The sequence below is a fragment of the Trachurus japonicus genome, chromosome 18 (assembly GCF_045865225.1).
Source record: "Trachurus japonicus isolate A0001 chromosome 18, Traja_1.0".
Classification (NCBI taxonomy): domain Eukaryota; kingdom Metazoa; phylum Chordata; class Actinopteri; order Carangiformes; family Carangidae; genus Trachurus; species Trachurus japonicus.
In genome coordinates, this window is record NC_140924.1 from 441,656 (window position 1) to 469,444 (window position 27,789).

The 27,789-nt window shown below is 43.8% G+C and overlaps 1 protein-coding gene across 1 annotated transcript; it reads right to left on the reverse strand.

Moving 5' to 3' along the window:
- LOC146968223 (H-2 class II histocompatibility antigen, E-S beta chain-like) lies at window positions 1–24,454 on the reverse strand. The gene is made up of 9 exons (XM_085760025.1): window positions 24,379–24,454; window positions 23,020–23,292; window positions 5,407–5,620; window positions 3,108–3,175; window positions 1,640–1,753; window positions 980–1,016; window positions 588–902; window positions 281–472; window positions 1–216 (listed from the first exon to the last, which is right to left on the reverse strand). The coding sequence occupies exons 1-6, from the start codon at window positions 24,431–24,433 to the stop codon at window positions 991–993; spliced, it is 750 nt and encodes a 249-aa protein (XP_085616151.1). The 5' UTR covers window positions 24,434–24,454; the 3' UTR covers window positions 1–216; window positions 281–472; window positions 588–902; window positions 980–990.
- Between the last annotated feature and the right edge of the window lie 3,335 nt (window positions 24,455–27,789).

Sequence of the window (27,789 nt, forward strand, 5' to 3'; positions counted from 1 at the left end):
GTATTTTTTTTTTAACTTTATTGTTTTTATTGCAGAAAAATATAGAATCAAAAATCAAACATGTGGATCAGAGACCAGAGCCAATAGAACAGAACCAGTGAACCAGAGTCCAGATCAGACCTGGTCCAGGACCAGCAGAGTCCAGATCAGACCTGGTCCAGGACCAGCAGAGTCCAGATCAGACCTGGTCCAGGACCATCAGAGTCCAGATCAGACCTGATCCAGGACCAGCAGAGTCCAGATCAGACCTGGTCCAGGACCCTCAGTGTCCAGATCAGACCTGATCCAGGACCATCAGAGTCCAGATCAGACCTGATCCAGGACCATCAGAGTCCAGATCAGACCTGGTCCAGGACCATCAGAGTCCAGATCAGACCTGGTCCAGGACCAGCAGAGTCCAGATCAGACCTGGTCCAGGACCCTCAGTGTCCAGATCAGACCTGATCCAGGACCATCAGAGTCCAGATCAGACCTGATCCAGGACCATCAGAGTCCAGATCAGACCTGATCCAGGACCATCAGAGTCCAGATCAGACCTGGTCCAGGACCAACAGAGTCCAGATGATACACCAGAGTCCAGATCAGACCTGATCCAGGACCCTCAGAGTCCAGATGATACACCAGATCAGAAATTCAGAGACAGAGAATTAGACTGTGGTTTAAAGTGTGAGGGTTCTGGACCAGGTCTGGACCAGCTGAGTACCAGAGGACAGTCCTGGACCAGGTCTGGACCAGCTGAGTATCAGAGGACAGGTCTGGACCAGGTCTAGAGAACCAGGTGTTCATCCAGTCCAGCAGGGGGCAGCACTGAGAGTCTGAGCTAGAAACACAAAGCAGGTTAAAGCAGCAGCTGATTTATCTTCATCTGAGAAGCAGCAACAGGATCAAGACCAGGACCAGGACTGGGATCGGGATCAGGATTAAGACAAGGCCTGGGATTGGGATCGGGTCCAGAACCAGAACCAGGACCAGGATGGACCAGGACTGGGCTCAGTTACTGGGAACCAGGATCCGTCCTGGTTTAAAGAGAGAAGGAGAGAGTCAGAAACAGAGACAGACACGTGAAGGGAACTGGTATAAACTGGTCTGAACTGGTGTAGACTGGTGTAGACTGGTCTGAACTTTATTACAGATGCACTTAAAAAAAAAAATTGCACCTTATAGCAGATGCACCTTAATGAATCTTGACAGCGCTATACGACACCCTTGTTGATTTTTTACACTTAATTCTACTACTACCCGTTGTTCTTTCCTACTGTAGCTACGGTATGATATTGTATTGTGATATTGTGATATTGTGATATGGTATTGTGGTTTTGTGACCTGGTATTTTTACCATACTGTACGTTGTTCTTATTTTCATCCCTCTACAATTGTTGTTGTTGTGTGAACCGCGGGACTACGGATGGAAATTAGCCTAGAGCTAAATCTGGTGTATTTACATTCTTAGATGTTCATTAATACGCAGAGTCCCGTTACAAATAAACAAATAAATGAAAATGAAATGAACTGGTCTGAACTGGTCTAAACTGGTGTAAACTGGTCTGAACTGGTCTAAACTGGTGTAGACTGGTCTGAACTGGTCTAAACTGGTCTAAACTGGTGTAAACTGGTCTGAACTGGTCTAAACTGGTCTGACCTCGGGCCTTCCTCTTGTAGTAGATGAATCCAGCCAGAGACAAGATCAGACCCAGGATCAGTCCTGAGGCTCCGATGGCGATTTTGTTCCTCTCTGACTCAGGCATGGACGGATCTGAGGACAGACAGGTAGAGACAGACAGGTGAGAGACAGACAGGTAGAGACAGACAGGTAGAGACAGACAGGTAGAGACAGACAGGTGAGAGACAGACAGGTAGAGACAGACAGGTAGAGACAGACAGGTAGACAGACAGACAGGTAGAGACAGACAGGTAGAGACAGACAGGTAGAGACAGACAGGTAGAGACAGACAGGTAGAGACAGACAGGTAGAGACAGACAGGTATTGTGGTATATTGATGTGTTGATGAAAAGAAGGGATCACCGCCGACACGTCTTCACTTGTGTTCAAAAAAGGAGTTTATTAACAAGAAGAACTGTGTACAAAAATGCCGAATCCTGGAGTATCTCTGGTGCCAATGTGAGAAGTTCTCTCTACTGGCCCAGAACTCTGAACTTATATACCTTTTCTTGACTCCCCCTTCTGCAGGCAGAGAAGGGCCCTAAAGCAGATGTTAAAGTGATAGTTCACTCAAAATTGAAATTTCCCTCATTATCTCCTCCCCCTCATGTGGACTAAGGGCTGGGAGAAGTTTCAGAGCCCTCCGTGGCTTCTCTGAGTTACAGGGGGTCTCGGCGTAGCAGTGCATGTCCATATGACGGTTGCTAATGGATACCAACTGTCTTCATAACAAAAAGACACACCAAAAAACATCCAGATACCTCCATGCTGCTCGTATGTAATGTCCGTCTTGTATTGAAGCCCCGAAATGCGAAATTGTCCCGAAAAAAGTTAAATAAGTCTATATTTCAAGCTTGTTTGTAGCGGAAGCTCCTCTTCCCAGTTCGTCAAATTTGGATGAACCGGGAAGAGGAGCTTCAAGAAGCTTCCGCTACAAAAACAAGCTTGTAATATAGACTTATTCAAATTTTTTCGGGACAATTTCGCATTTTGGGGCTTCAATACAAGACGGACATTACATACGAGCACTATGGAGGTATTTGGATGTTTTTTGGTGTGTCTTTTTGTTACGAAGACAGTTGGTATCCATTTGCAACTGTTGTATGGACATGCACTGCTTTGCCGAGACCCCCTGAAATTTCAATTTTGGGTGAACTATCCCTTTAAATGACCCTTAACCTTTAGGCTAACTGAAGTCACCACATCCTGTCTCCCAAAACCATTAGCAGTTTTTTTTTAGCAAGAACCAATCATTCACATTGAGCAGACAGACTCCATGAAGTCAGATGACTTCTAAGCAGGACATAGATTCCATTAGCAGAACAGAGATCCACACATTCCTTCAGTTCCAGACAAGGCACACATACAAAAAAGAACATAATACATAATGATGATAATAGATATTAAAGCAAGGAAGTTAAGGTGTATAATACACTACAGTATTTACCCCAGTCAGTGATCATGGGTTCCTTCAGACTGGCGTGCTCCACCTTACAGGAGATCTTCTCTCCAGACCTGCAACACAAACCAGACCAGTTTTATTAGAATAGATGAGCCTGTGCATATTCTCATTTGTCCAGGTCATAGTAAGGCCGAATTCCGATTCTCCCCTTAGCCCTAGCCCTTGGCCCTAACCCTTCGTTTTGCGTGTTCACGTGAAGTGGTAGGGGTGTCCCAATTCTGGTTCAGACGAGGGTTAGGGGGAAGTGGTAGGGCTATCTCGCCCTCGAAACGGAGATTTTTCAGGGGCACACTACGGACCGAGGGCTATGGCAAGTTTCCCAGAATGCATCTTGCGGCAACCGGCAGCTGTTTTTTTTCTCACTGTAGCGCTGTTATTACGTCATTTTGTTAAGTTTTAATATTTTTTCATGTGAGAAAGTAGCTGTTTAGATCCCCAATGTGCGGTCGGTTTATCCACATGAGGCTGTTTAGACGTTTGCTCCGATGTTTTTCGGAGAAGTGAACCTCCACGTTGGAGCCTCCACCTGTGGAGCAGATCAACGGCTCGTCACGGAGACACCACCCCGTCCGGAGAGCTTGTCAGCCGGCCAACCTCCCGACCTCATCCCGGTAGAAAAGACGACCGCTAATTAACTTACCCGCAGGGTTTTAAAGGTTTACCGCCGCGTAGTTACATTCTTTTCAGGAGATAAATGCTCGTCTCATTGATGAAATGTAACAATTGTCGCATTAATTTGTTTGAATTAAAAGTGAAGCTTCATGTGTTTTGGACACAGGAGCAGAATTGCCTGGGGGATCTGTAGCCTATACAAAAATCACCACATTTACATCAATAAATAAATGTTTTACAATGAACCGATCATTCTTCATTAAATTTTATTTTATTTTATTAAGTTAACGTGGTTCTGAATAGAGGATTTGTGGCAAAAGCTCGTCACGTCTGCTTATGTGAAAGCCAGCAGAGACGACTGATGACGTATGTGATTGTTGAAGTGGTGTCCCAATTCGTAGGGGTTGACTTTCAACCCTACTCCTTGTAGCTCCGTTTCAAGGGCGAGGGTTAAGGGCTAGGGGTAGGGGTAGGGATGAAAAAATAGAATCGGAATTGGGCCTAATACTATAGCATTTGTCTGGGAAGACGTTTCAACCTCTCATCCAAGAGGTTTCATCAGTTCATGTTCATCTGACCAGGCTGGGACAGGTCCAATTAACTGGTGTGGAGACCCAGGTATTTAACCTCTTGTGTGGGCGTTCACAAGGCACACAGTGACACAAGGCGATGTCACTGGTTCCCTTTTGTGCTCCAAGTGCCAACGACAGTCGTTTGAGTGACTGTCTTTGATGGAAAGTTGGTTTCGACTTCGTTAGTGCCCTATTGTGTTATAACGACAGTCGTTGGAGTCACTTGCCACTTGTGAACAGTTGTTATTCTTAGAGGCTAGATTATTGAATCTCCTGGGAAGAATAGATGGTTTTTACACAGCGTCATGACAACAACCTCTGACCTCTGACCCTCACATCACCTAGACCTGGACCTGGACCTGGACTCACCTGGGTGTGTACTCCAGGTGGGAGTGGATCTGGTAGTACCTAGACCTAGACCTGGACCTGGACTCACCTGGGTGTGTACTCCAGGTGGGAGTGGATCTGGTAGTACCTAGACCTAGACCTGGACCTGGACTCACCTGGGTGTGTACTCCAGGTGGGAGTGGATCTGGTAGTACCTAGACCTAGACCTGGACCTGGACTCACCTGGGTGTGTACTCCAGGTGGGAGTGGATCTGGTAGTACCTAGACCTAGACCTGGACCTGGACTCACCTGGGTGTGTACTCCAGGTGGGAGTGGATCTGGTAGTACCTAGACCTGGACCTGGACTCACCTGGGTGTGTACTCCAGGTGGGAGTGGATCTGGTAGTACCTAGACCTAGACCTGAACCTGGACTCACCTGGGTGTGTACTCCAGGTGGGAGTGGATCTGGTAGTACCTAGACCTAGACCTGGACCTGGACTCACCTGGGTGTGTACTCCAGGTGGGAGTGGATCTGGTAGTACCTAGACCTAGACCTGGACCTGGACTCACCTGGGTGTGTACTCCAGGTGGGAGTGGATCTGGTAGTACCTAGACCTAGACCTGGACCTGGACTCACCTGGGTGTGTACTCCAGGTGGGAGTGGATCTGGTAGTACCTAGACCTAGACCTGGACCTGGACTCACCTGGGTGTGTACTCCAGGTGGGAGTGGATCTGGTAGTACCTAGACCTAGACCTGGACCTGGACTCACCTGGGTGTGTACTCCAGGTGGGAGTGGATCTGGTAGTACCAGTCGGCGTCTGCCAGCTCCTCGGTGGAAGTGACATCAGAGTTCACTTCCTGTCCGTCTCTGATCCAGCTCACTCTGATCTGTTTGGGGTAGAAGTCGAAGACGCTGCAGACCAACATGGCAGGATGGTTCCCAGAGGGGGGGGTGGTGGAGTGGAGCCTCACGTACGGCCGAACTGGAACAGATCAATAATATCATCATATCTTTATTGCTGATTCATGGTCCATTAAAAGAAAAAAAAAGAAAAAAAAAATTATTATTATTATTATTACTATTACTATTATTATTATTATTTCAGTGTCAGTTGTTGGCCGACATCACACTGTGAACTGCCTGTTACACTGAGTGATGAGTGTGAAGAAGGCAGCGCTTATCATTAATCAATAAAGTAATATTGACTGAATCACATTCATAGTAAATGTAGAACACAATAATATCACAACAGTGTCATCAGTTTAGTTTAGTTTCGTTCAGTAAACTTTATTGTCAATCACACTATGTAACTGTCAATTACACAGGGGATCGAAATTACGTTATCCCAAACTCCAAATGTGCAATTCAAATTTTAAAAAATTTTTTTACATACATTTACCACACATATATTACATTAAATTGGACACAGACAACAACGATAATAAAAAATTAACACAGATATACTGACAGAGGCCTATGATGTTGTGGGGGATAATAAAGTGCGATGTGAAAAGTGCAAAGTGCAGTCAGAACAGCAAAATCGAGAGGGGTCTGGCTGCAGACCTGCACTGTCAGGGCGCTTCCTTGCAGACCTGCACTGTGAGGCCACCTGCACTGTGGGGACGGAAGTTGATTCGAAGATTTTCAAAATAAAACGAGAGAGTCTGGCTGCAGCCTGCACTGTGAGGCCACCTGCACTGTGGGGACGGAAGTTGATTCTTTTCAAAATAAAAACGAATAAACCGGAAGTTGAGTCTGGCTGCAGACCTGCACTGTGAGGCCACCTGCACTGTGGGGACGGAAGTTGATTCGAAGCTCGTATTTTTATACTTTATTTCTTGGGGCTTTATTAATGTGTCACTGTGTACTGTCTCTCCCTCGTCTCCCCCTGTATGTCTCTACTAGGGGTGCAACGGTACAGGTAGCCCATGGTACGATACGTACCTCGGTTTTTGGCCACGGTTCTCGGTACGGTTTCGGTATGCATTTTGTGCAGAGAACTTTTTTTTTCTCCCAAAATAATGTTTATAATTTATAATATTTCTAATATGGCTCTCCCCTCTATCTCTCTCACACACACACACACACACACCTGAACTGTCTGTGAACAGCCCCTAGCTCCTCCCTCTGCACACTCCTTTAGTCTTTCAGTAGGTGAACACTCTGAAGCCACTTTCAAACAGAGATCGCGCTATATTGCCGTCATGGAAGACCGTCACTATGCTGCAGCCACAGTCTCTCACTGGGAAAGAAGGAGTTAGTCTATTGTGTTTTTTTAAACAGCCTTTCACCACCTCTCATCCCTGTCAGTCAACTCCTGCTCGACCTCGGTCTCTCTATCGCGCGCGGGCACGCGGACACGCGACCACACACATTGTCTGCATTGTCTGCTGGAACTCTAATAAAAGCTAAATGTGCTAAATCGCGCTAATAACTAATTAATTTCCCCCGCGATTGCGATCAGCGACCGCTCATGCCGCCGCCTGTTTGGTTTTTTTTGTTTTTTTTCCCCCCTCTTCTGTGTGTGACCTGCTGCACTTTCAGTTGCAGGGGGGAGTCACTGTAGCTGTGTCCCAATTCAGGGTCTGCATCCTTCGAAGGGTGCATTTGAAGGCCGATTACGTCACAGCGCTGCGCGAAGGCTGTCCCAATTCGTCCAAATTCGAAGGGTCCTCCAAATGCAGCCTCCAAATGCGTCCTCCTTTCCCCTGCATTCGGAGGATGCATCGCTACTATCCTTTGCAGCCTCCCGTATCCCAAGATGCTTTGCTGCACCGTTGTTGTTATTAGCAACCTAGCCGCTAGCTATCGAACGTAGCAGCTCTGTGCTGTAGCCACGGTAACCCGGCTTAGCGGCCGGCTCGGAGGTGTGGCTGCCCGCTGCTGAGCTCTGCTGTCCGCACAGGTGAGGAGCGGAGGCAAAGCAGCTGACTCAAATGATAATAAAGCTATGAAAACATATCACTCTGCTCTTTATTCTCTATTCACTTAATAGCCTGAAGCTTAGCCACCTGGCTGCTGTTCAGTTGTTTGTTTATTAGTATATTAATGATAACTGCCCGTGTATTGATTCTACTTATTTAAAAAAAGAAAGAAAAAAAAGTGAGGAGCGGAGAAGCGGTAGAGCCGTTGCAGGCGCCACTTTCAAATGTTTAACGTTACGCTGTTGTTTACGTTCGGCCGTTGTTTACATTCGGATCAGGAAAGGCTCTGAAGGCTAGACCGTCTCTTTCTTTATTCTTTTCTTTATTAGGATCCCCATTAGCACCTGCCACAGCATCGGCTATTCTTCCTGGGGTCCGACATACACACAACATACACATAAACATTCACATCAACACATAAGAAACATACATTCACATATACACATGAAAAACACACATACATGACACAACAAAAACAAACAACAAGGCTCCCTACTAATGAACAAACCACAGAAAAAAAATCTGACAAGACATTTGACAGACAACACAGACGTCATAATTTAAGTCTCATTTACCGACCGTTGATGCGGCCGACGGAGGAGCCTCCGAAGCCGTTGCCTCCGGAGACCGCGTAGGCTGGGTCCTCCGAAGGCTGCAGCCCCTGAATTGAGACACAGCTTGTGAGTGTGTGGAGGCTCAACAGTGATTGGACATCGACTCGCGGGGGCGGGCTTTCACCTTAAACGGCCAGGCACAGACATACACGGCACAGCTGCCTGTAAAGCAGGAAGAGCTGATGCAAGCTGAATCTGAAATACCGCGGTCCAAGAGCGTATTGCACCGTCCAGGCCGTACCGAACGGTTCGCTATTTTACCGAGAACCGTTGCATCCCTAGTCTCTACCCTGTTTCTTTTGTGTCTCTATAAGCGTCTTTGGGTTATTGAAAAGCGCTATATAAATTAAATGAATTATTATTATTATTATTATTTTATATATATATAATGTAGGTAAATGCAATTTAAAAGCGAGTATACCAGAAGTAACCTATATATTTTCTAGTTTCCCACATTTTGCTTCATTCTTGTAATATTTGGCGATCGGTTCATTTAATTGCTGAATAGTTGCTATGGACACCGAGCGGCCGACAGAGGTTTACTGTATCTTCAACAATTAACTCTGGCACTGTCACACATGAAAACCTGCACGGTTTTGTCTTATAACTTAATATTTTTTATACAGTCTATGCCGTAGGTCTATGCTTATAACAGAGCGCTGTGTGGCCCGAGTCCGACGAGCCGTTGTCTTGCTGCTGCATTCACTTTTAAAAAGCTGCCGTCGGTGCAAAATCTAAAAAATGACAAAAAATAAACATAAAATCTGCTCTGGTGATAATGAATTACAGCCTATCCAGGATGTGTGGTGAAACAGCTCTATCTTTCTAAAAAACCCTCCAACAGGCTCTACTGTAATGTTTCCCTCATCTCAGCCAGGCTCAACATATTCGGAGTTTCCACTAATCTCGCTTTCTGAAACGGACCCCTGATGTCAAGCTTATCCCATAGACATATCTAAATATGTTAATATATCCCTGGAGTGCCTTTAGAGGCTAAAATTAACCTAGCGCTAGCCACCGTTAGCCTAACTACAATAACAACGAAAAACTACCCACAAGTCCAAAACTCGATTCTTTTAATTATATTGTAGGACGTAACGTTCTAATGAATAAAGACTGTTTCTGTTTCTTCATATGACGAAAATTCGTCGCTTGACTTTTACCAGAGTCAGTCTATTGATTCAATATTAGAAGTTCTCTGCTTCTCTGCTCAACTCGTAATCTCCACACTTCACAAATACGTGCTTCCGGTTTATTTGCTTTTATTTTGAAAAGCTTCGAATCAACTTCCGTCCCCACAGTGCAGGTGGCCTCACAGTGCAGGTCTGCAAGGAAGCGCCCTGACAGTGGAGGTCTGCAGCCAGACCCTCTTGGTAAAATCAAGTCCATGTGTTATGTGTATGTTTATATGTGTATGTGTATGTCCTTGAGTGAGTTTAGTAGTCTGATGGCCTGTGGAAAGAAGCTGTTGCTGAGTCTGGTTGTCTTGCACCGCAGGCTGCGGTAGCATTTGCCAGATGGTAGGGGGGAGAACAGTTTGTGTGCTGGGTGGGTAATGTCTTTGATCGAATTGATGGCTCTCTTGCAGCAACGGGATGTGTACAGATCCTGGATGAGTGGTTGATCTTTTCTGCTATCCTCACCACCCTCTGTAAGGCCTTCTTGTCCGCAGCAGAACAGCTGCCGTACCAGACAGAGAGGCTGCTGGTGAGGATGCTCTCAATAGCACCCCTGTAGAAGGTGGTGAGTGCAGAAGGGGGCAGATTGGCTCTCCTCATCCTGCGGAGGAAGTGGAGGCGTTGCTGTGCTTTCTTGACAAGGAAGGTGGTGTTGGTTGTCCATGTCAGGTCGTCTGTGATATGCACCCCCAGAAACTTGGTGTTTTCCATAGACTCCACAGCACTGCCATTGATGGTGAGAGGTGTGTGTGACATGTTTTTCTTCCTGAAGTCCACTGTTATTTCGGTAGCACTACATAATACGGCCCGCGACTTACAGCGTACCTACCGCTCTCTTGCCACGTAGGTTGCCGCTTATTTCACACAAGTACTGAGTAACTGCAGCTCACTTTCCCCCTTGTTTCCCCCGTGCATTTACAGTGTAACTAGGCTGCGTCTTAGCGCGTAATTTACATCCTGCTTCACACCAACTTCCACAGAAGTACAGGGTAACTCTCGCTGTTTTACAGTTTAACTAGGCTGCGTCTTGGCACGTAACTCCTGTCATACTTTACACCAAATTACACAGTAACTCTCGCTCACTCCGCCACTAATTACCCCGCATTTTACAGTATAACTAGGTTGTGTCTGAGAGCGTAACTCCCGTACAATTACGTCCTACTTTGCCCGGACTTACAGTGTAACTCCTGCCAGGTACATTAGAAATTAAATAGTCTACTGTACAATATGAGCACAGTTGCAAATTTCCAAAAGTGTCAGCAGCGACATTTCACCTCTATTTCAGAGATTTATTATTCATTATTTAATTGTATGGTTTGGAATAGGTGAGAAATGGGTATAGAGTGTGGACATTTTCCAATACAGTAACAGGCTGGCTGGTAGTAAACTTACCTCTCTAAAATGCACATCTATGAAAGTCTAGTTCTGTCATCCAAGGGCAAAACACAAACTATACAGTAATACATCCACAATAATAAGTCATTCGGAGAGTTAGAAAATGTATTTATTATTTATTAACCAGAAAACACGACACATCCACATCCATGATCATTCATAAACTTTAAGTACAGTAAGTACTGTAAGTGAGCACTGTTACCCCTCCTCAGTCTGCACCTACACTGTACTTGTCTTAGAGTTACCCAGTAACTAGAGGGTAACGGGCTGTATTATAAAGTAATGGCTGTTACTCTCTCCTTAGGCTGCACCTATACAGTAGCTGTCATGCACCTACACTGTACTTGTCTTAGAGTTACCCAGTAACTAGAGGGTAACGGGCTGTATTATAAAGTAATGGCTGTTACTCCCTCCTTAGTCTGCACCTACACAGTAGCTGTCATGCACCTACACTGTACTTGTCTTAGAGTTACCCAGTAACTAGAGGGTAACGGGCTGTATTATAAAGTATTCTTTGTTATTCCCTCCTTAGAGTGCAAATACACTGTAATTGTCCTGCAACTACACTGTAGTTGTCCTGGAGTTACCCAGTACCTACAAGGTAGCGGGCTGTATTATAAAGTATTCTTTGTTATTCCCTCCTTAGAGTGCAAATACACTGTAATTGTCCTGCAACTACAATGTAGTTGTCCCGGAGTTAACCAGTACCTAAAAGGTAGCGGGCTGTATTATAAAGTATTCTTTGTTATTCCCTCCTTAGTGTGCAAATACACTGTAATTGTCCTGCAACTACACTGTAGTTGTCCTGGAGTTACCCAGTACCTTCTACTACAGCTGTAACTACTGTCTAAGTAGAACCAGTAAGTTAGAACACAGTTTGTTTCACGAGATAAGATCATCTGAAAGTACAGTAATACAAAGACAAAACTAACTGAAGTGTCCCTGACATCATAAAATAACAGATTTCTACTGGCTTTTGTTATTTACATTAAAGTTCAGTTTTGTTCCTTCTGTTATAAACTGTTTCATTTAGTTTTGATCCATCTGTCTGGTCCTTCTAGGTCTAAAATAGTCAGTCAAGTCAGTTTCATTTGACAAAATGTACTTTCTAAGTTAGAAGAGTCAAGTTGAAAAGATCGTTGTGATACTACTATCACACTGGAGTGTGACACTCAGTAATGGAGAATGGATGGGCTCCTCCATAAAAGGTGATCTTGATCTTGATCCAGCTCCTTGGGTCAAGGCAGAGATCAGGGTCATGGGTGGCGTGCCATCTCCCTCGTCAGGTACCATTTTCATGGCATCTCAAAAACCTCACCTGTGTAGAAACATAATTATATATTGTATCATCAACTTCATCACATAAATGCATCACTGTAAAACAAAGTGAGAAAATTAATAACTTTGAACGGTACAGTTTTTCTCATCATGGAATACTTAATCCCGGTTTTACCTTTCACATCATAAATCATTAGCCTTTTAAACCATAACTTGTGATTTTTAAGCATATTAATCAATTACAAATTATACATATTTTTTTCTTTAACTATTGAGTAAATATTTTAACCATTTAAAAATCTTCAATTTTACAAAATCAATGCTATGACCATACTGTTTCACAACTGTAGGCTGCACCAGTACATTATTGTTACTCTTGACTGTATTCATCATACCAGTCATTACCAACAGTAACGTTAGCTAATGGAGCTAATGTGGACAGTACTAACACAAATACAGTTCCCGGTTAGCGTGGTTCAGGGGAAAACACACACTATTATCTTTAGCACAAGCTAACATTGCCAGCTGCGTTAGCATAGCTACTTAACTCACCAAGAGGTTGATAACACGGTCAAACTGCCGTCGCACAGGTCCTCGGTTCATCCGTCTCGTCTCCCGGGGTGTTTGCTCTTGTTTATATCAACATATCACATCGTAGACATTGCATAATTTCCCTCATTTCTCCACTTCGTCTCCTCCTGTCGTCCCTGGCTGTGTCAACAAGCTCCGTCCTCGCTGTGAGGTGGGACTTTCTACCTTCTCAACAGGCAACCAATGGCAAGTGAGCTGCTTCTGGTCTGACCAATGACAGATGGTCAAAGGTGAGAGACTGTGATTGACAACTTATTTCATCCTATTTGACTATCACAGTCTCTCAGATTTGACCATCTGTCATTGGTCAGACCAGAAGCTGCTCACTTGTCATTGGTTGCCTGTTGAGAAGGTAGAAAGTCCCACCTCACAGCGAGGACGGAGCTTGTTGACACAGCCGCAGGGACGACAGGAGGAGACGAAGTGGAGAAATGAGGGAAATGATGCAATGTCTGCGATGTGATATGTTGATATAAACAAGAGCAAACACCCCGGGAGACGAGACGGATGAACCGAGGACCTGTGCGACTGCAGTTTGACCGTGTTATCAACCTCTTGGTGAGTTAAGTAGCTATGCTAACGCAGCTGGCAATGTTAGCTTGTGCTAAAGATAATAGTGTGTGTTTTCCCCTGAACCACGCTAACCGGGAACTGTATTTGTGTTAGTACTGTCCACATTAGCTCCATTAGCTAACGTTACTGTTGGTAATGACTGGTATGATGAATACAGTCAAGAGTAACATTAATGTACTGGTGCAGCCTACAGTTGTGAAACAGTATGGTAATAGCATTGATTTTGTAAAATTGAAGATTTTTAAATGGTTAAAATATTTACTCAATAGTTAAAGAAAAAAATATGTATAATTTGTAATTGATTAATATGCTTAAAAATCACAAGTTATGGTTTAAAAGGCTAATGATTTATGATGTGAAAGGTAAAACCGGGATTAAGTATTCCATGATGAGAAAAACTGTACCGTTCAAAGTTATTAATTTTCTTACTTTGTTTTACAGTGATGCATTTATGTGATGAAGTTGATGATACAATATATAATTATGTTTCTACACAGGTGAGGTTTTTGAGATGCCATGAAAATGGTACCTGACGAGGGAGATGGCACGCCACCCATGACCCTGATCTCTGCCTTGACCCAAGGAGCTGGATCAAGATCAAGATCACCTTTTATGGAGGAGCCCATCCATTCTCCATTACTGAGTGTCACACTCCAGTGTGATAGTAGTATCACAACGATCTTTTCAACTTGACTCTTCTAACTTAGAAAGTACATTTTGTCAAATGAAACTGACTTGACTGACTATTTTAGACCTAGAAGGACCAGACAGATGGATCAAAACTAAATGAAACAGTTTATGACAGAAGGAACAAAACTGAACTTTAATGTAAATAACAAAAGCCAGTAGAAATCTGTTATTTTATGATGTCAGGGACACTTCAGTTAGTTTTGTCTTTGTATTACTGTACTTTCAGATGATATTATCTCGTGAAACAAACTGTGTTCTAACTTACTGGTTCTACTTAGACAGTAGTTACAGCTGTAGTAGAAGGTACTGGGTAACTCCAGGACAACTACAGTGTAGTTGCAGGACAATTACAGTGTATTTGCACACTAAGGAGGGAATAACAAAGAATACTTTATAATACAGCCCGCTACCTTTTAGGTACTGGGTAACTCTAAGACAAGTACAGTGTAGGTGCATGACAGCTACTGTGTAGGTGCAAACTAAGGAGGGAGTAACAGCCATTACTTTATAATACAGCCTGTTACCCTCTACTTACTGGGTAACTCTAAGACAAGGACAGTGTAGGTGCATGACAGCTACTGTGTAGGTGCAGACTAAGGAGGGAGTAACAGCCATTACTTTATAATACAGCCTGTTACCCTCTACTTACTGGGTAACTCTAAGACAAGTACAGTGTAGGTGCAGACTAAGGAGGGAGTAACAGCCATTACTTTATAATACAGCCCGTTACCCTCTAGTTACTGGGTAACTCTAAGACAAGTACAGTGTAGGTGCATGACAGCTACTGTGTAGGTGCAGACTAAGGAGGGAGTAACAGCCATTACTTTATAATACAGCCCGTTACCCTCTAGTTACTGGGTAACTCTAAGACAAGTACAGTGTAGGTGCAGACTAAGAAGGGAGTAACAGCCATTACTTTATAATACAGCCCGTTACCCTCTAGTTACTGGGTAACTCTAAGACAAGTACAGTGTAGGTGCATGACAGCTACTGTGTAGGTGCAGCCTAAGGAGAGAGTAACAGCCATTACTTTATAATACAGCCCGTTACCCTCTACTTACTGGGTAACTCTAAGACAAGTACAGTGTAGGTGCATGACAGCTACTGTGTAGGTGCAGACTAAGGAGGGAGTAACAGCCATTACTTTATAATACAGCCCGTTACCCTCTAGTTACTGGGTAACTCTAAGACAAGTACAGTGTAGGTGCATGACAGCTACTGTGTAGGTGCAGCCTAAGGAGAGAGTAACAGCCATTACTTTATAATACAGCCCGTTACCCTCTACTTACTGGGTAACTCTAAGACAAGTACAGTGTAGGTGCATGACAGCTACTGTGTAGGTGCAGACTAAGGAGGGAGTAACAGCCATTACTTTATAATACAGCCCGTTACCCTCTAGTTACTGGGTAACTCTAAGACAAGTACAGTGTAGGTGCATGACAGCTACTGTGTAGGTGCAGCCTAAGGAGAGAGTAACAGCCATTACTTTATAATACAGCCCGTTACCCTCTACTTACTGGGTAACTCTAAGACAAGTACAGTGTAGGTGCATGACAGCTACAGTGTAGGTGCAGACTAAGGAGGGAGTAACAGCCATTACTTTATAATACAGCCCGTTACCCTCTAGTTACTGGGTAACTCTAAGACAAGTACAGTGTAGGTGCATGACAGCTACTGTGTAGGTGCAGACTAAGGAGGGAGTAACAGCCATTACTTTATAATACAGCCCGTTACCCTCTACTTACTGGGTAACTCTAAGACAAGTACAGTGTAGGTGCAGACTGAGGAGGGGTAACAGTGCTCACTTACAGTACTTACTGTACTTAAAGTTTATGAATGATCATGGATGTGGATGTGTCATGTGTTTTCTGGTTAATAAATAATAAAAACATTTTCTAACTCTCCGAATGACTTATTATTGTGGATGTATTACTGTATAGTTTGTGTTTTGCCCTTGGATGACAGAAATAGACTTTCATAGATGTGCATTTTAGAGAGGTAAGTTTACTACCAGCCAGCCTGTTACTGTATTGGAAAATGTCCACACTCTATACCCATTTCTCACCTATTCCAAACCATACAATTAAATAATGAATAATAAATCTCTGAAATAGAGGTGAAATGTCGCTGCTGACACTTTTGGAAATTTGCAACTGTGCTCATATTGTACAGTAGACTATTTAATTTCTAATGTACCTGGCAGGAGTTACACTGTAAGTCCGGGCAAAGTAGGACGTAATTGTACGGGAGTTACGCTCTCAGACACAACCTAGTTATACTGTAAAATGCGGGGTAATTAGTGGCGGGGTGAGCGAGAGTTACTGTGTAATTTGGTGTAAAGTATGACAGGAGTTACGTGCCAAGACGCAGCCTAGTTAAACTGTAAAACAGCGAGAGTTACCCTGTACTTCTGTGGAAGTTGGTGTGAAGCAGGATGTAAATTACGCGCTAAGACGCAGCCTAGTTACACTGTAAATGCACGGGGGAAACAAGGGGGAAAGTGAGCTGCAGTTACTCAGTACTTGTGTGAAATAAGCGGCAACCTACGTGGCAAGAGAGCGGTAGGTACGCTGTAAGTCGCGGGCCGTATTATGTAGTGCTACCGTTATTTCTTTTGTTTTATTGACATTTAGTTGCAGGTTGTTCTTGTCGCACCAGTTGATGAGTTGATGGACCTCTTCTCTGTAGGCAGAGTCATCATCGTTGCTGATGAGGCCCACCACCATTGTGTCATCTGCGAACTTGATGATGTGGTTCGAAGTGTATTTGGCACAACAGTCATGCGTCATCAGTGTGAACAGCAAAGGGCTGAGCACACAACCTTGGGGGACCCCGGTGTTTATGATGGTGGTCTCTGAGGAATTGTTGCCAACTCTTACTGTCTGTGGTCTGTTGGTGTGAAAATCCAGTATCCAGTTGCATAGTGGAGTGCTGATGCCTATGTCACTGAGTTTATCCACCAGGTGTTGAGGAATAACTGTGATGAAGGCGGAGCTGAAGTTGATGAATAGCAACCGCACGTAGCTGTTTTTGTTTTCCAGATGTGTCAAGCATAGATGAAGTGCTGTTGTACTGTATATCAGCACGGGTGTGATTCGGTCGTAGATAATCACACCAGTGCTGATATACAGTACAACAGCACACCCTCTCCTATGATATTGCTTTTATTCAACAGCGCTACGAGCGCATTTTATTAGTTAACAGTAAGCTATAAGAGATTATGATTTGTTTGTTTATTTAATCATTTATTTGGCTCTGCCAACACAAATAGTTCCTGTTGCCAGGCAACACATAAACATTTCCTACTAGCTAGCTACTAGCGGCCCCTTTTCCACCGAGCTGCTTCCAGTGCTGGTTCTGGTTCGGAGCCCGTGTCTGATTAGCACCGGAGCAACAGGACCAGCGTGAAGACATACAGAGACGTTATCGATATCGATTCGATTACATTTGTTTATCTGCTATGTAATCAACACAGTTGAAAATAAGTAGCTGAGCTACGTGGCTAACAACAGCTAACGCTCAAAAACACATTGCCGTCAAAACGTAGTTGTCGCAGCAACGATTTCTTCTTTTTTTTCAGAGGTTTAGGTTACCACCAATTAGACGGACCACGTCCCAGTGCTGTTATAGAGGGTATGCATGTCACAGGAACTCGGAAGTCGCTGTGGAACGTCCACTGAGTGGCAAAAAGACGAGTGGCAGAGCCGCCAAAGTTTAAAAACAACGCAAGTAACAAAGCGATTTTCTCCGACCCCATACAAGTCTGACATGTCTAGCTTTACCAGCATGTAAAGCAGCATGACCTAACAGAACTCTTGACCAAGTTACATTCAAGAACCTGTCCTCAATGACGGAAAGTAAATTCACTGGAGCAGTGATTTTTTTCGATCGATCAGCTGTGTTTACCGTTTCAGGTGTCATAGTTATAATGTTTAGACCAGGGCTGCCCAAACTGGGGCCCGCGGGCCAACTCCCGCTGCCCATGCTCGAATTGTTATTACTTTTACTATTATGTGCCAGCAGTCGGAATATCTCTTTTAACTTTTATTTATTGTTGCACTTCTTCTCCTGACCACAAATTAACATTGTATTACATTGGGGTTAGGGTGGCGCTGTTGAGCTCCCGTCAGCTCAAATCCGGCCGTGACCACAGAGTGAGAAGATCTTCTTCTTCTTCAACGGCGGCGGTTAGCAACCAACTAAAAAGAGTGAGAAGATGCTGTGATGGAGCGTGGGAGGCAGTGGCACTGTGATAAGAGGAAGTTTAAAAAAAACTTGGGAACACGAGTACTTCTTCACAGAGATTGATTCCGTGGCAGTATGTTTGATTTGTAAGCAGAAAGTCGGTGTTTTAAAAGAATACAATCTTCGTCGCCACCACGAAACGCGGCATTCCCATCAGTTCGCAAAATACACCGGAGAGGAGAGAAAGGTGAAGGCTGCAGACCTGTTAGCAAAGCTAACTTCCCAACAACGCACCCTTCTCCAGCCCTCAACTGAACAGGAGAATGCCACTCGGGCAAGTTATCGTATTTGCTCCCTCATTGTCCGAAGCGGACGACCTTTCGCTCTGGGTGATTTTGTGAAACAATGTCTGACAGTTGCTGCTGACAAAGTGTGCCCAAATCAGGCGCGGGCTTTTTCCCACATTAGTTTGTCACGAAACACGGTGACCCGCCGTGTTGAGGATATGGCCGAAGACATTCGGGACCAAATTGACCAGAGAGCAAGTCGATTTGCTGCCTTCTCCATCGCATGTGACGAAAGCACCGATATATCGGACTCAGCTCAGCTGTTAATCTTCCTGCGAGGAGTGAATGAGGACTTTGAAGTGTGTCAGGAACTCGCGGGCCTTGAAACACTGAAAGGAACAACAAAAGGCACGGATGTTTTTATGGCAGTGCAGCGAGTTATGGATAGGAACAGCTTGAAGTGGGAATCAGGGAATCAGGTATCACGACCGACGGCGCCCCGGCTATGGTCGGTAAGAGAGTAGGTCTCACTACACTTGTGTCAGACAAAGTCCGCGAGTTTGGTGGGTCGGTGTTAAAATACCATTGTATTTTACACCAAGAACAGCTGTGTGCCAAATCCATCGGCCTAAAAAATGTGATGCAAGATGTCGTTGCCATCGTGAATAATATTCGCTCAAAGGCGCTCTCACACCGTCAGTTCAAAGCCCTCCTGGATGAGATGGAGACACAGTACGGAGATGTGCTGTACCACCAGGAGGTCAGGTGGCTGAGCAGAGGAAAGGTTTTGCGGCGTTTCTTGTGAGGAGATCGGGGCTTTTCAAGCAACGAAGAAAAACAACATTCAAGTGCCTTCCGACAAACACTGGATGTCCGACCTGGCTTTTCTCGTGGACATTACAGAGCTACTGAATATCCTGAATCTTCAGCTTCAGGGGAAGGACCAGATAATCAGTCAGCTGTATGATCACGTCAGAGCCTTCAAGCAAAAACTCCTGTTGCTCAGCAGACATCTCTCAACAGGTGAGGTCTGATTTCAATACTGTAATGAACAAAAAATAATGAATTAGGCTTGTTATTGATCCTAACCATGTTAATTGTGTGACCTATGCATCCATATGTTGTGTCAAATTAAAAAAAAAAATAGGCTGCATCATTAAATGAAGCACTAATTTCTTGCATCTTACATTGTTCCTTTTTTCTTTGTGTCTCTACATTCAGGAAATTTGGCACATTTTCCAAGCCTCAGAGAAGTTGGGTTGATGGAGGAAGACAAGCCAAAATATCTTGACATTCTCAGCAATCTTGTGGTGGAGTTTGACAATCGCTTCAAAGATTTTCAAGAAAATGCAACAGCATTTGAGCTGTTTGCGCAACCCTTTTCTGTACCTGTGGATGCAGTCAGTGAGGAGCTTCAAATGGAACTTCTGGAGCTTCAGGCTGATTCAGACCTCCATAGCAAGTTCAGAGAGCTTACCTTACAGGACTTTTACAGACGTGTTCCTGCACACAGGTATGCCAAGATCCGCAAACATGCACAGGTGATGCTGTCCCTCTTTGGAAGCACATACGTCTGTGAGCAGGCTTTCAGCCTGTTGAATCTCAATAAGTGTAAACTGAGAAATGCACTGTCTGACCCTCACTTAAGTGACATCCTCACTTTGTCAGTAAGTGAGCTGGAGCCTGATGTTGAAAGAATTTTAAAAACCAAGGGCAGGCTTCATGTCTCCCACTGAGAGGCCTTCTGCATGTTACTGAGGATTACATGCCTAAAAATTACTGTTCAAGGCAGTGATGAATGTAGCATTTTTGTACCAAATGTCTGGTGATAAGAGTATTATTGCACTTTTTTTTTGCATATTCTGCTCTGTATGGTTAATGTTAATACAGTCCAGTGATCATAAAAAAAATCTAAAGCTGTTGCATTATATTACTATTACTTAAAAATGATTGTTCAAGGCAGTGATGAATGTAGCATTTTTGCACCACATGTCTTTCTATGAAAAAATACACCTGTCACTTTGGAGCATGTTCTGCTCTGTATGGTGCATATGTTAATACAGTCCAGTGATTTATAAAAAAATATATATAAAGCTGTTGTAAAATTATATTTTTATGACTTTAAAAATGATAGTTCAAGGCAGTGGAGAGTATAATATTTATATATATATTATACTATATAATATCATGTTGTTGAAGGCACAGGCCTTTATTATTATTTTTCTGCTTTCAATAAACAGCAGTGTTGATTTTCCAAATTTGTATGACTGTTTATTTTGCACAGTTATATCATAGGCATATTTAATTTAAAGACCCACTCCCGTGAAAATCGTGTTTTCTGAGCTTTTCACATGTTCCTGTGGCATTTTTCTTGTGTTAGAGCACTTATCAGCAGAGAAGGAAGTGCAAAATTGCATTTCAGAGTTTTTCTGCCTTCAAACTGCTGTGAACCAATGGCAGACGCGAACTGGCAGTTTCAGGAAGACTGGAGTTGAGGGTGTCACAGCTCCAGGGGAGGGCACTAGTGCTACAAGCTCCCGCCCCGCTCTGCATCTGGCTCAGAGGTGAAAGCCTTCACAGCTCGGTGTAGCTGTCTAGGTATAATAGGTATAGCTCACCTGGTAGAGCAGCTTGCACCATGAGCAAGGACTATGCTCCAGTCTGGGATCGAATCCCAGTGTGGAGTTTTACGCTAAACGCGCTGAATCTGTAATTGTACAATGTCCAGCTGTCAGCAAGCGGGGGGGTGGGGTGCGAGGAGGTGGCTGGGCGGGTGCAGAGCAGCGCAGTCTCCGCCCACCCCCCAGAGGTACATTGCTAATGTGCATGGCTAATGAGCTGGTTTTAAAATGGCCGAAAAGGGTCGCGGGAGTGGGACTTTAATGCACCGCAATATGAATGTCTAATTTTGGCCCTTGACCCTCCACCCCGAGCCATTTTTGGCCCTCCACTGAGAAGAATTTGGGCACCCCTGGTTTAGACAGATAAATTAGTCCTCTAACACATCCTACAGTTTGACTGGTCAGAGTTTTTCAGAATAAAAGCAGCTAGTCCTCTAACACATCCTACAGTTTGACTGCTCAGAGTTTTTCAGAATAAAAGCAGCTAGTCCTCTAACACATCCTACAGTTTGACTGGTCAGAGTTTTTCAGAATAAAAGCAGCTAGTCCTCTAACACATCCTACAGTTTGACTGGTCAGAGTTTTTCAGAATAAAAGCAGCTAGTCCTCTAACACATCCTACAGTTTGACTGGTCAGAGTTTTTCAGAATAAAAGCAGCTAGTCCTCTAACACATCCCACAGTTTGACTGCTCAGAGTTTTTCAGAATAAAAGCAGCTAGTCCTCTAACACATCCTACAGTTTGACTGGTCAGAGTTTTTCAGAATAAAAGCAGCTAGTCCTCTAACACATCCTACAGTTTGACTGGTCAGAGTTTTTCAGAATAAAAGCAGCTAGTCCTCTAACACATCCTACAGTTTGACTTGTTAAGAGTTTTTCAGAATAAAAGCAGCTCGTGTTTTAGTGTCGGGAGTCACTGTCAGGACGACAGTAACAGCTGTAATCTCGTCCCTCTGCACAGTAACAGCAGCCTGTCAGTCACTCTGCAGGTACCGCGGTCACACTGTGTGTTACTATGGTTACAGGATTGTCAGTGTGTGTTACTATGGTTACAGTCAGTGTCCGTGGAGCAGACGCTTTTGGGGAGCTGGTTGTCGATTCCTTTTGACATAAATTTGTTTTGATATAAGATATTTTATCCAGTTTATGAGTCCACCGCTATCCGCCAGCACGTTGAGGGAGGTTTGTTTTGCCACTCAGTCCGATCGAATGGGGCGTTGCCGAGGGCAACGTGACATAAACGCATACCCTCTATACTAAATATCAGCACTCATGGAATGTCTCTTGTCCAATCAAATTACTCGGTTGGAACCAGTCGGAACTAACTGTTTTATAATTAAGCAATAGGCTATATCATGACAAGCTGTTTACGCTCATTATACCACGGCTAAGGGGCGTTCTTCGGCCCGACGCAAAGCGAAGGGACGAAAACCCACTTAGAGTGGTTACCAATATTGGCAATATGAAAGAGGAATATGCAATCAATTTCATGTAGTTTTTATTCAGCCAGAAATACATTATCCGATATAATAGCCCCACTATGAAAAAAAATTGTCATACCTCTCTGGACGTTAGCTCTGCATGTCGTCTTTTCCTCTGCCTTTTTTTCAGGTGAAAGTCAATCCCCTCTACCATTGTTAACCCTCCCCGGAGGTGAAAGTTAACCTTAAACAAGTGAATTCAACACTGACTGTCTTTTGCTACCAACTGCAACAGTACGTTGTCATGGATACATCGCAACAACTTCCACTCATACCAGTCAGAGCGATTGACGCGGAGTGATAGCCTACGTGTGATAAGGCTTTGGAATAGTAGCCGTGGTATACTCATTATAGCACAGCTAACAACCAATCAGATCGCCGGATTTCACCTTTCTGTTTTATAACTGATTATAATCAGAAGGTGGATCAATAAACAAGCAAGGTCAGAATGAGGATCAATAACTGATTACAGTGAAGATCAATAAGTGATTGATGATTGTGAGACGGGAAATACGGTTAACTGATGACTGTCAATCAAACATGATGATGTCACAAACACACTCACCTGACTTAGTCAGAGCAGCCTGGTAGTCATTGCCAATGTTGTGCAGACAGTACGTCTCCCTCTGAGCTTTCATTGCAGCCAGGTCTCCAGTATCTTTGTTCCAGTCCTCAGCTACCTTCACTCCGTGCTCAGTGTATCCTACATACCTCCCCACTCTGCTGTCAAACCTGGTGTACTCCTGTTTGTTGTAGTAGTACGACCTGATGTAGGTGATGCCGCTCAGATCAGTGGAGTTAAAGTCACAACGAGACACCATATAATCCCAAAATCCATCTGTGGAGCAGAGTCAGAGAATTATCACTGAGTTCATCTGGTAACACTTACAATAAGGGTTCCTTATTTAACGTTAGTTAGTGCATTATTAAGCATTAATTAACTGTTTAATAATACATGAACAATCATTATTATGTGTTACTTAGCATTAGGTAACACATTAGCTACTGTATTAGTAAGCAGTTAATTAATGTTTACTACTCAAAGTTAATTAATAAATTATTAAGCATTAATAAAAGTTGAATAATGTAATTATTGTTATTATTATGCATGATCATGAATCAGTGTATTGATGATTGATCAGATAGTGTCTTGTTGATAGATCAGAGTATTGATCAGTATAGTGTATAGATGTGTTGAATGATCAGAGTATTGATCAGTATAGTGTCTAGATGTGTTGATAGATCAGAGTATTGATCAGTATAGTGTCTAGATGTGTTGATGATAGATCAGAGTATTGATCAGTATAGTGTCTAGATGTGTTGATAGATCAGAGTATTGATCAGTATAGTGTCTAGATGTGTTGATAGATCAGAGTATTGATCGGTATAGTGTCTAGATGTGTTGATAGATCAGAGTATTGATCAGTATAGTGTCTAGATGTGTTGATAGATCAGAGTATTGATCAGTATAGTGTCTAGATGTGTTGATAGATCAGAGTATTGATCAGTATAGTGTCTAGATGTGTTGATGATAGATCAGAGTATTGATCAGTATAGTGTCTAGATGTGTTGATAGATCAGAGTATTGATCAGTATAGTGTCTAGATGTGTTGATAGATCAGAGTATTGATCAGTATAGTGTCTAGATGTGTCAGTAGATCAGAGTATTGATCAGTATAGTGTCTAGATGTGTTGATGATAGATCAGAGTATTGATCAGTATAGTGTCTAGATGTGTTGATAGATCAGAGTATTGATCAGTATAGTGTCTAGATGTGTTGATAGATCAGAGTATTGATCGGTATAGTGTCTAGATGTGTTTAGATCAGAGTATTGATCGGTATAGTGTCTAGATGTGTTGATAGATCAGAGTATTGATCAGTATAGTGTCTAGATGTGTTGATAGATCAGAGTATTGATCCTACCTGCTGTGGAGACAGCGCTGAGGAGCAGGACGAGGCTCAGACAGGTTGAATCCATGTTCGTGTGTTGACCAACACTGACTCTATCTGACTGAGAGCTGCTGGAAAAAGACCAGGGTGGAGTCACATGACCTGAGTGTCACCTGTTACCAGGCAGACAACTCTGGCTCAGCTCTGCTGCTAAGACACAGAGACACACACACACACTTACACACACACACACACACACACACACACACACACACACACACACACACACACACACACACACACACACACACACACACACACACACACACACACACTCTGTTTGGTCTGTGACTCAACTACAGACCAGGGTCAGTTTATCACCTCTGACCTCTTACGAGTTACTGTATTGTCAGTATTACAGTTTTTACACAGAAATTACACATTCTCTAAACCAGTCATTCCCAACCTGTGGGTGACGGCCCCCTGGTGGGCCGCGACAGCGAGTGGCTCCCGTCAAGGTTCGCCCTATAAACGTGCATTTTTGTTCACACTGACAGACTCAGATAGTTACAATGAGTGTCTGACAACATACTAGAAAGCTGGAGGTCGCTGTTTGCTGTGATCTGTGTCCAAATCTCACCACGCTAGCAATACCGTCCACAGGTTGGGAATGACTGCTCTATGTTGTTCGGTCTGGAGATGATGGAGGATGTTCTCACGGCATTCAAAGAGTACTGTAGCCCACAGAAGAACGTTGTGTTTGAACGGCATCAGTTCTGGTCCCATGCGATGTCATCAGGAATTACAGTGGACAGGTAGGCTATATCACAGAACTGCGTCAGAAAAGTAAAGACTGTGAGTTCGGCTGAAGTGAAAATGATATGCTGAGGGATAAACTGTGTTCAGCATTAATGATCCTCATCTAAAAGAAAGACTACTCTGTGAAAATGGACTTACACTTCAAAGAGCCATTGACATATGTAGGTCAACAGAACTCGCCAAGACACAGATACAGGCGATGCAGATGACCCCTGTCACATGTGATGCTCCAATTTATGCTGTGGAGAAAATAAAAGGACACAAACGAATAAGCAACAGGTTCAACAAGGCCAAGAAACAGACCACAATGAACTGTCAAAAAAGTGGAAGACAGCATGAGCCCCGCTAATGCCCAGCTTGAAAAGAAAATTATCACTTATCCAAAGTCTGTCGCACAGTTGGTGAGAAACATGGCAACTTGGCTTGACATGGCTAAGACTGACAATAACACTGAGAGTGAAGTGGATTCTCTGTATATTGGCATGATACTCATAAATTAAATGAAAATGAAATGATAGACAGTAATGGACAAAAAGCAGCGAGCCTCACAAAGGACAGCAAATGGTTTGAAACAGCCAGCATCAGAGGTGTAGCAATAAAATTCAAACTTGATACAGGCGCTGATGCAAGTGTGCTACCTATGTCCATTTTTAAGCAGCTGCCTGACTGACTTGGATATTTCACTCAGAGGAGGGTGGATCAGCTAGTGTGTGAAGACGTACCATGTTTTTTTTCCCCCCATCGTGCGACACGTCTTCACTTCACGCACTCTTTACACGTGAGATCAAAATGAAGAAGAGCAGTGCACACCTTATCTGTTGTTCACTTATGGCGCTTTTCCACTAGCACGGCACAGCGCGGCACGGCCCGCTTCTTTTGCTTTTCCACTAGCCCTAGTACCTAGTACCAGGAACTATTTTAGTTTCTCCTCAGCCCTGGTTCCAAGCGAGCCGAAGTGATACTATAACGTGGACGTCAGCCGACTGCCTTCCACTGATTGGACAGAGCGTTGTCAGCCGTGCCGAGCCATGCCGTTCTGTGAAAGTGTAGTGGAAAAGCGCCATTAGTTTCATACTATAAAGAGGTGCAGCAGTGCCAGTGTATGCCAGATGTTTTGCTCCGGCCTGCGGGTCACCTATTGGGGATTCATGCTGTATAGTAGAGGAATCCCAGACCAACCAGACTCAATTCATTGGCTCCTGCATGGAGCTGCAGAAGCTGTGGATCCTTTCACTCTGGACAAACCACTGACCCTGGATACAGCAGAACCCCTGGCCATTCTCCATGATTGACAGGTGATGTCACACTAAGGGACCGGAATGTCTGTAATTGACCTTTCGCAAAAGCTCCGCCCCCCTTAGTTACCGTTGCTAGCCCGACAAGCTTCTCGACGCTGCCCGAGTGTCAACAGTGTTTTTATATGGAGCGTCTTGAGGCATCAGAGTCTCAGAGGCATATGAGCGCTATATTTATGAATATTAATCATCACTAAACATTCTGACACCACTACAAAATTGCGTGGTCACAATGTAAACATAATGGTGATCAAAATACGGCTTTTATCGATTCATAAATTGCATCATGTGGTGCATCTGCAAGAGAATACGGGTAACAGGACGTGGTGTTTGTGTCGCGGACCGAGACCAGAGCTTCTTCTTTTCTTTTTTCCTCCCCACCGAGAGGATTCAATCTGTGGAAGTACACTATGGTAGGATACAGTGTTTCCTCATACGTACAGCTCCTTCTGTTTTTTTTAATTGTCGCAAATACACCGCTGCATGTGTTCCGTTCATTCATCTCCTCATAGTGCTGTTTGTTATTGACATTTACACACACAGAGCTAGAGAGAGAGAGAAGCGCACATGCTGCAGCAGTGCTTGGTGAAAGTGAAAGTTGTAAGGTCCGATCCCCCCCCCCTTAAAAAAAAAATCCTAGAGGAAACACTGTAATAGAGAGTGATTTGGATACAGCCCTAGTCCTGCTAGCTTACCTTGGTGCAGATCTTGGCTATGTAGCCTATGCTTGTTTATTTTCATGACATTTAGCCGGGAGTGGGAGAAGGGTCCGGCTGTGTGGTGAAGGTGGGGGTGGGGGGGGGGGGGGGGGGGGCTTCCACACGGTTTGACCCATTGTAGGCACCTCTCCTGTTGTGTTTTCAGTCTTGGGAGGGGAAAAAACACGACTCCCCCTGCCAAACTCTTCGGGTAACTACTGTCCGACAATACACTTTGCTTGTCCGAAGGTCCGAAGCTTGACGGACCTTGTTTACATAGTAACGGTTGCTATGATGTCTGATTGGACAATGACCGTTCGGGGGCGGGGTTTTGCGAAAGGTCAATAGGACGAATCGCCTTGTTGTTTCCAACTACTTCCTGGTAGAAAACCAGCATTCGAACAATAGTGACAGACGAGAGTTTCACTATATTTATCTACTTTTTCATGTCACTATATCACCGTTTAGACTAATCTGATGTTTGTAAAGTTTATAAAACCAATGATTGGACAAACATTACTATTTACGTGCACATTTTTGTAATTAGTCATAGTTATCAGAGATTAGCTGGGCTAACGGTTAGCTACCTGTTTAACTTTAATAACTCAGTGACTCAATAAACGCTCCATGAA

Coding starts and splice junctions, on each gene's coding strand:
- LOC146968223 (XM_085760025.1), bottom strand. CDS start 24,433: ATGGATTCAACCTGTCTGAGCCTCGTCCTGCTCCTCAGCGCTGTCTCC. Junction 5,621..23,019: donor GGCTGCTCTGACTAAGTCAG/GTGAGTGTGTTT, acceptor GATCTGTTCCAG/TTCGGCCGTACGTGAGGCTC. Junction 3,176..5,406: donor CACCTGGAGTACACACCCAG/GTGAGTCCAGGT, acceptor TTTGTGTTGCAG/GTCTGGAGAGAAGATCTCCT.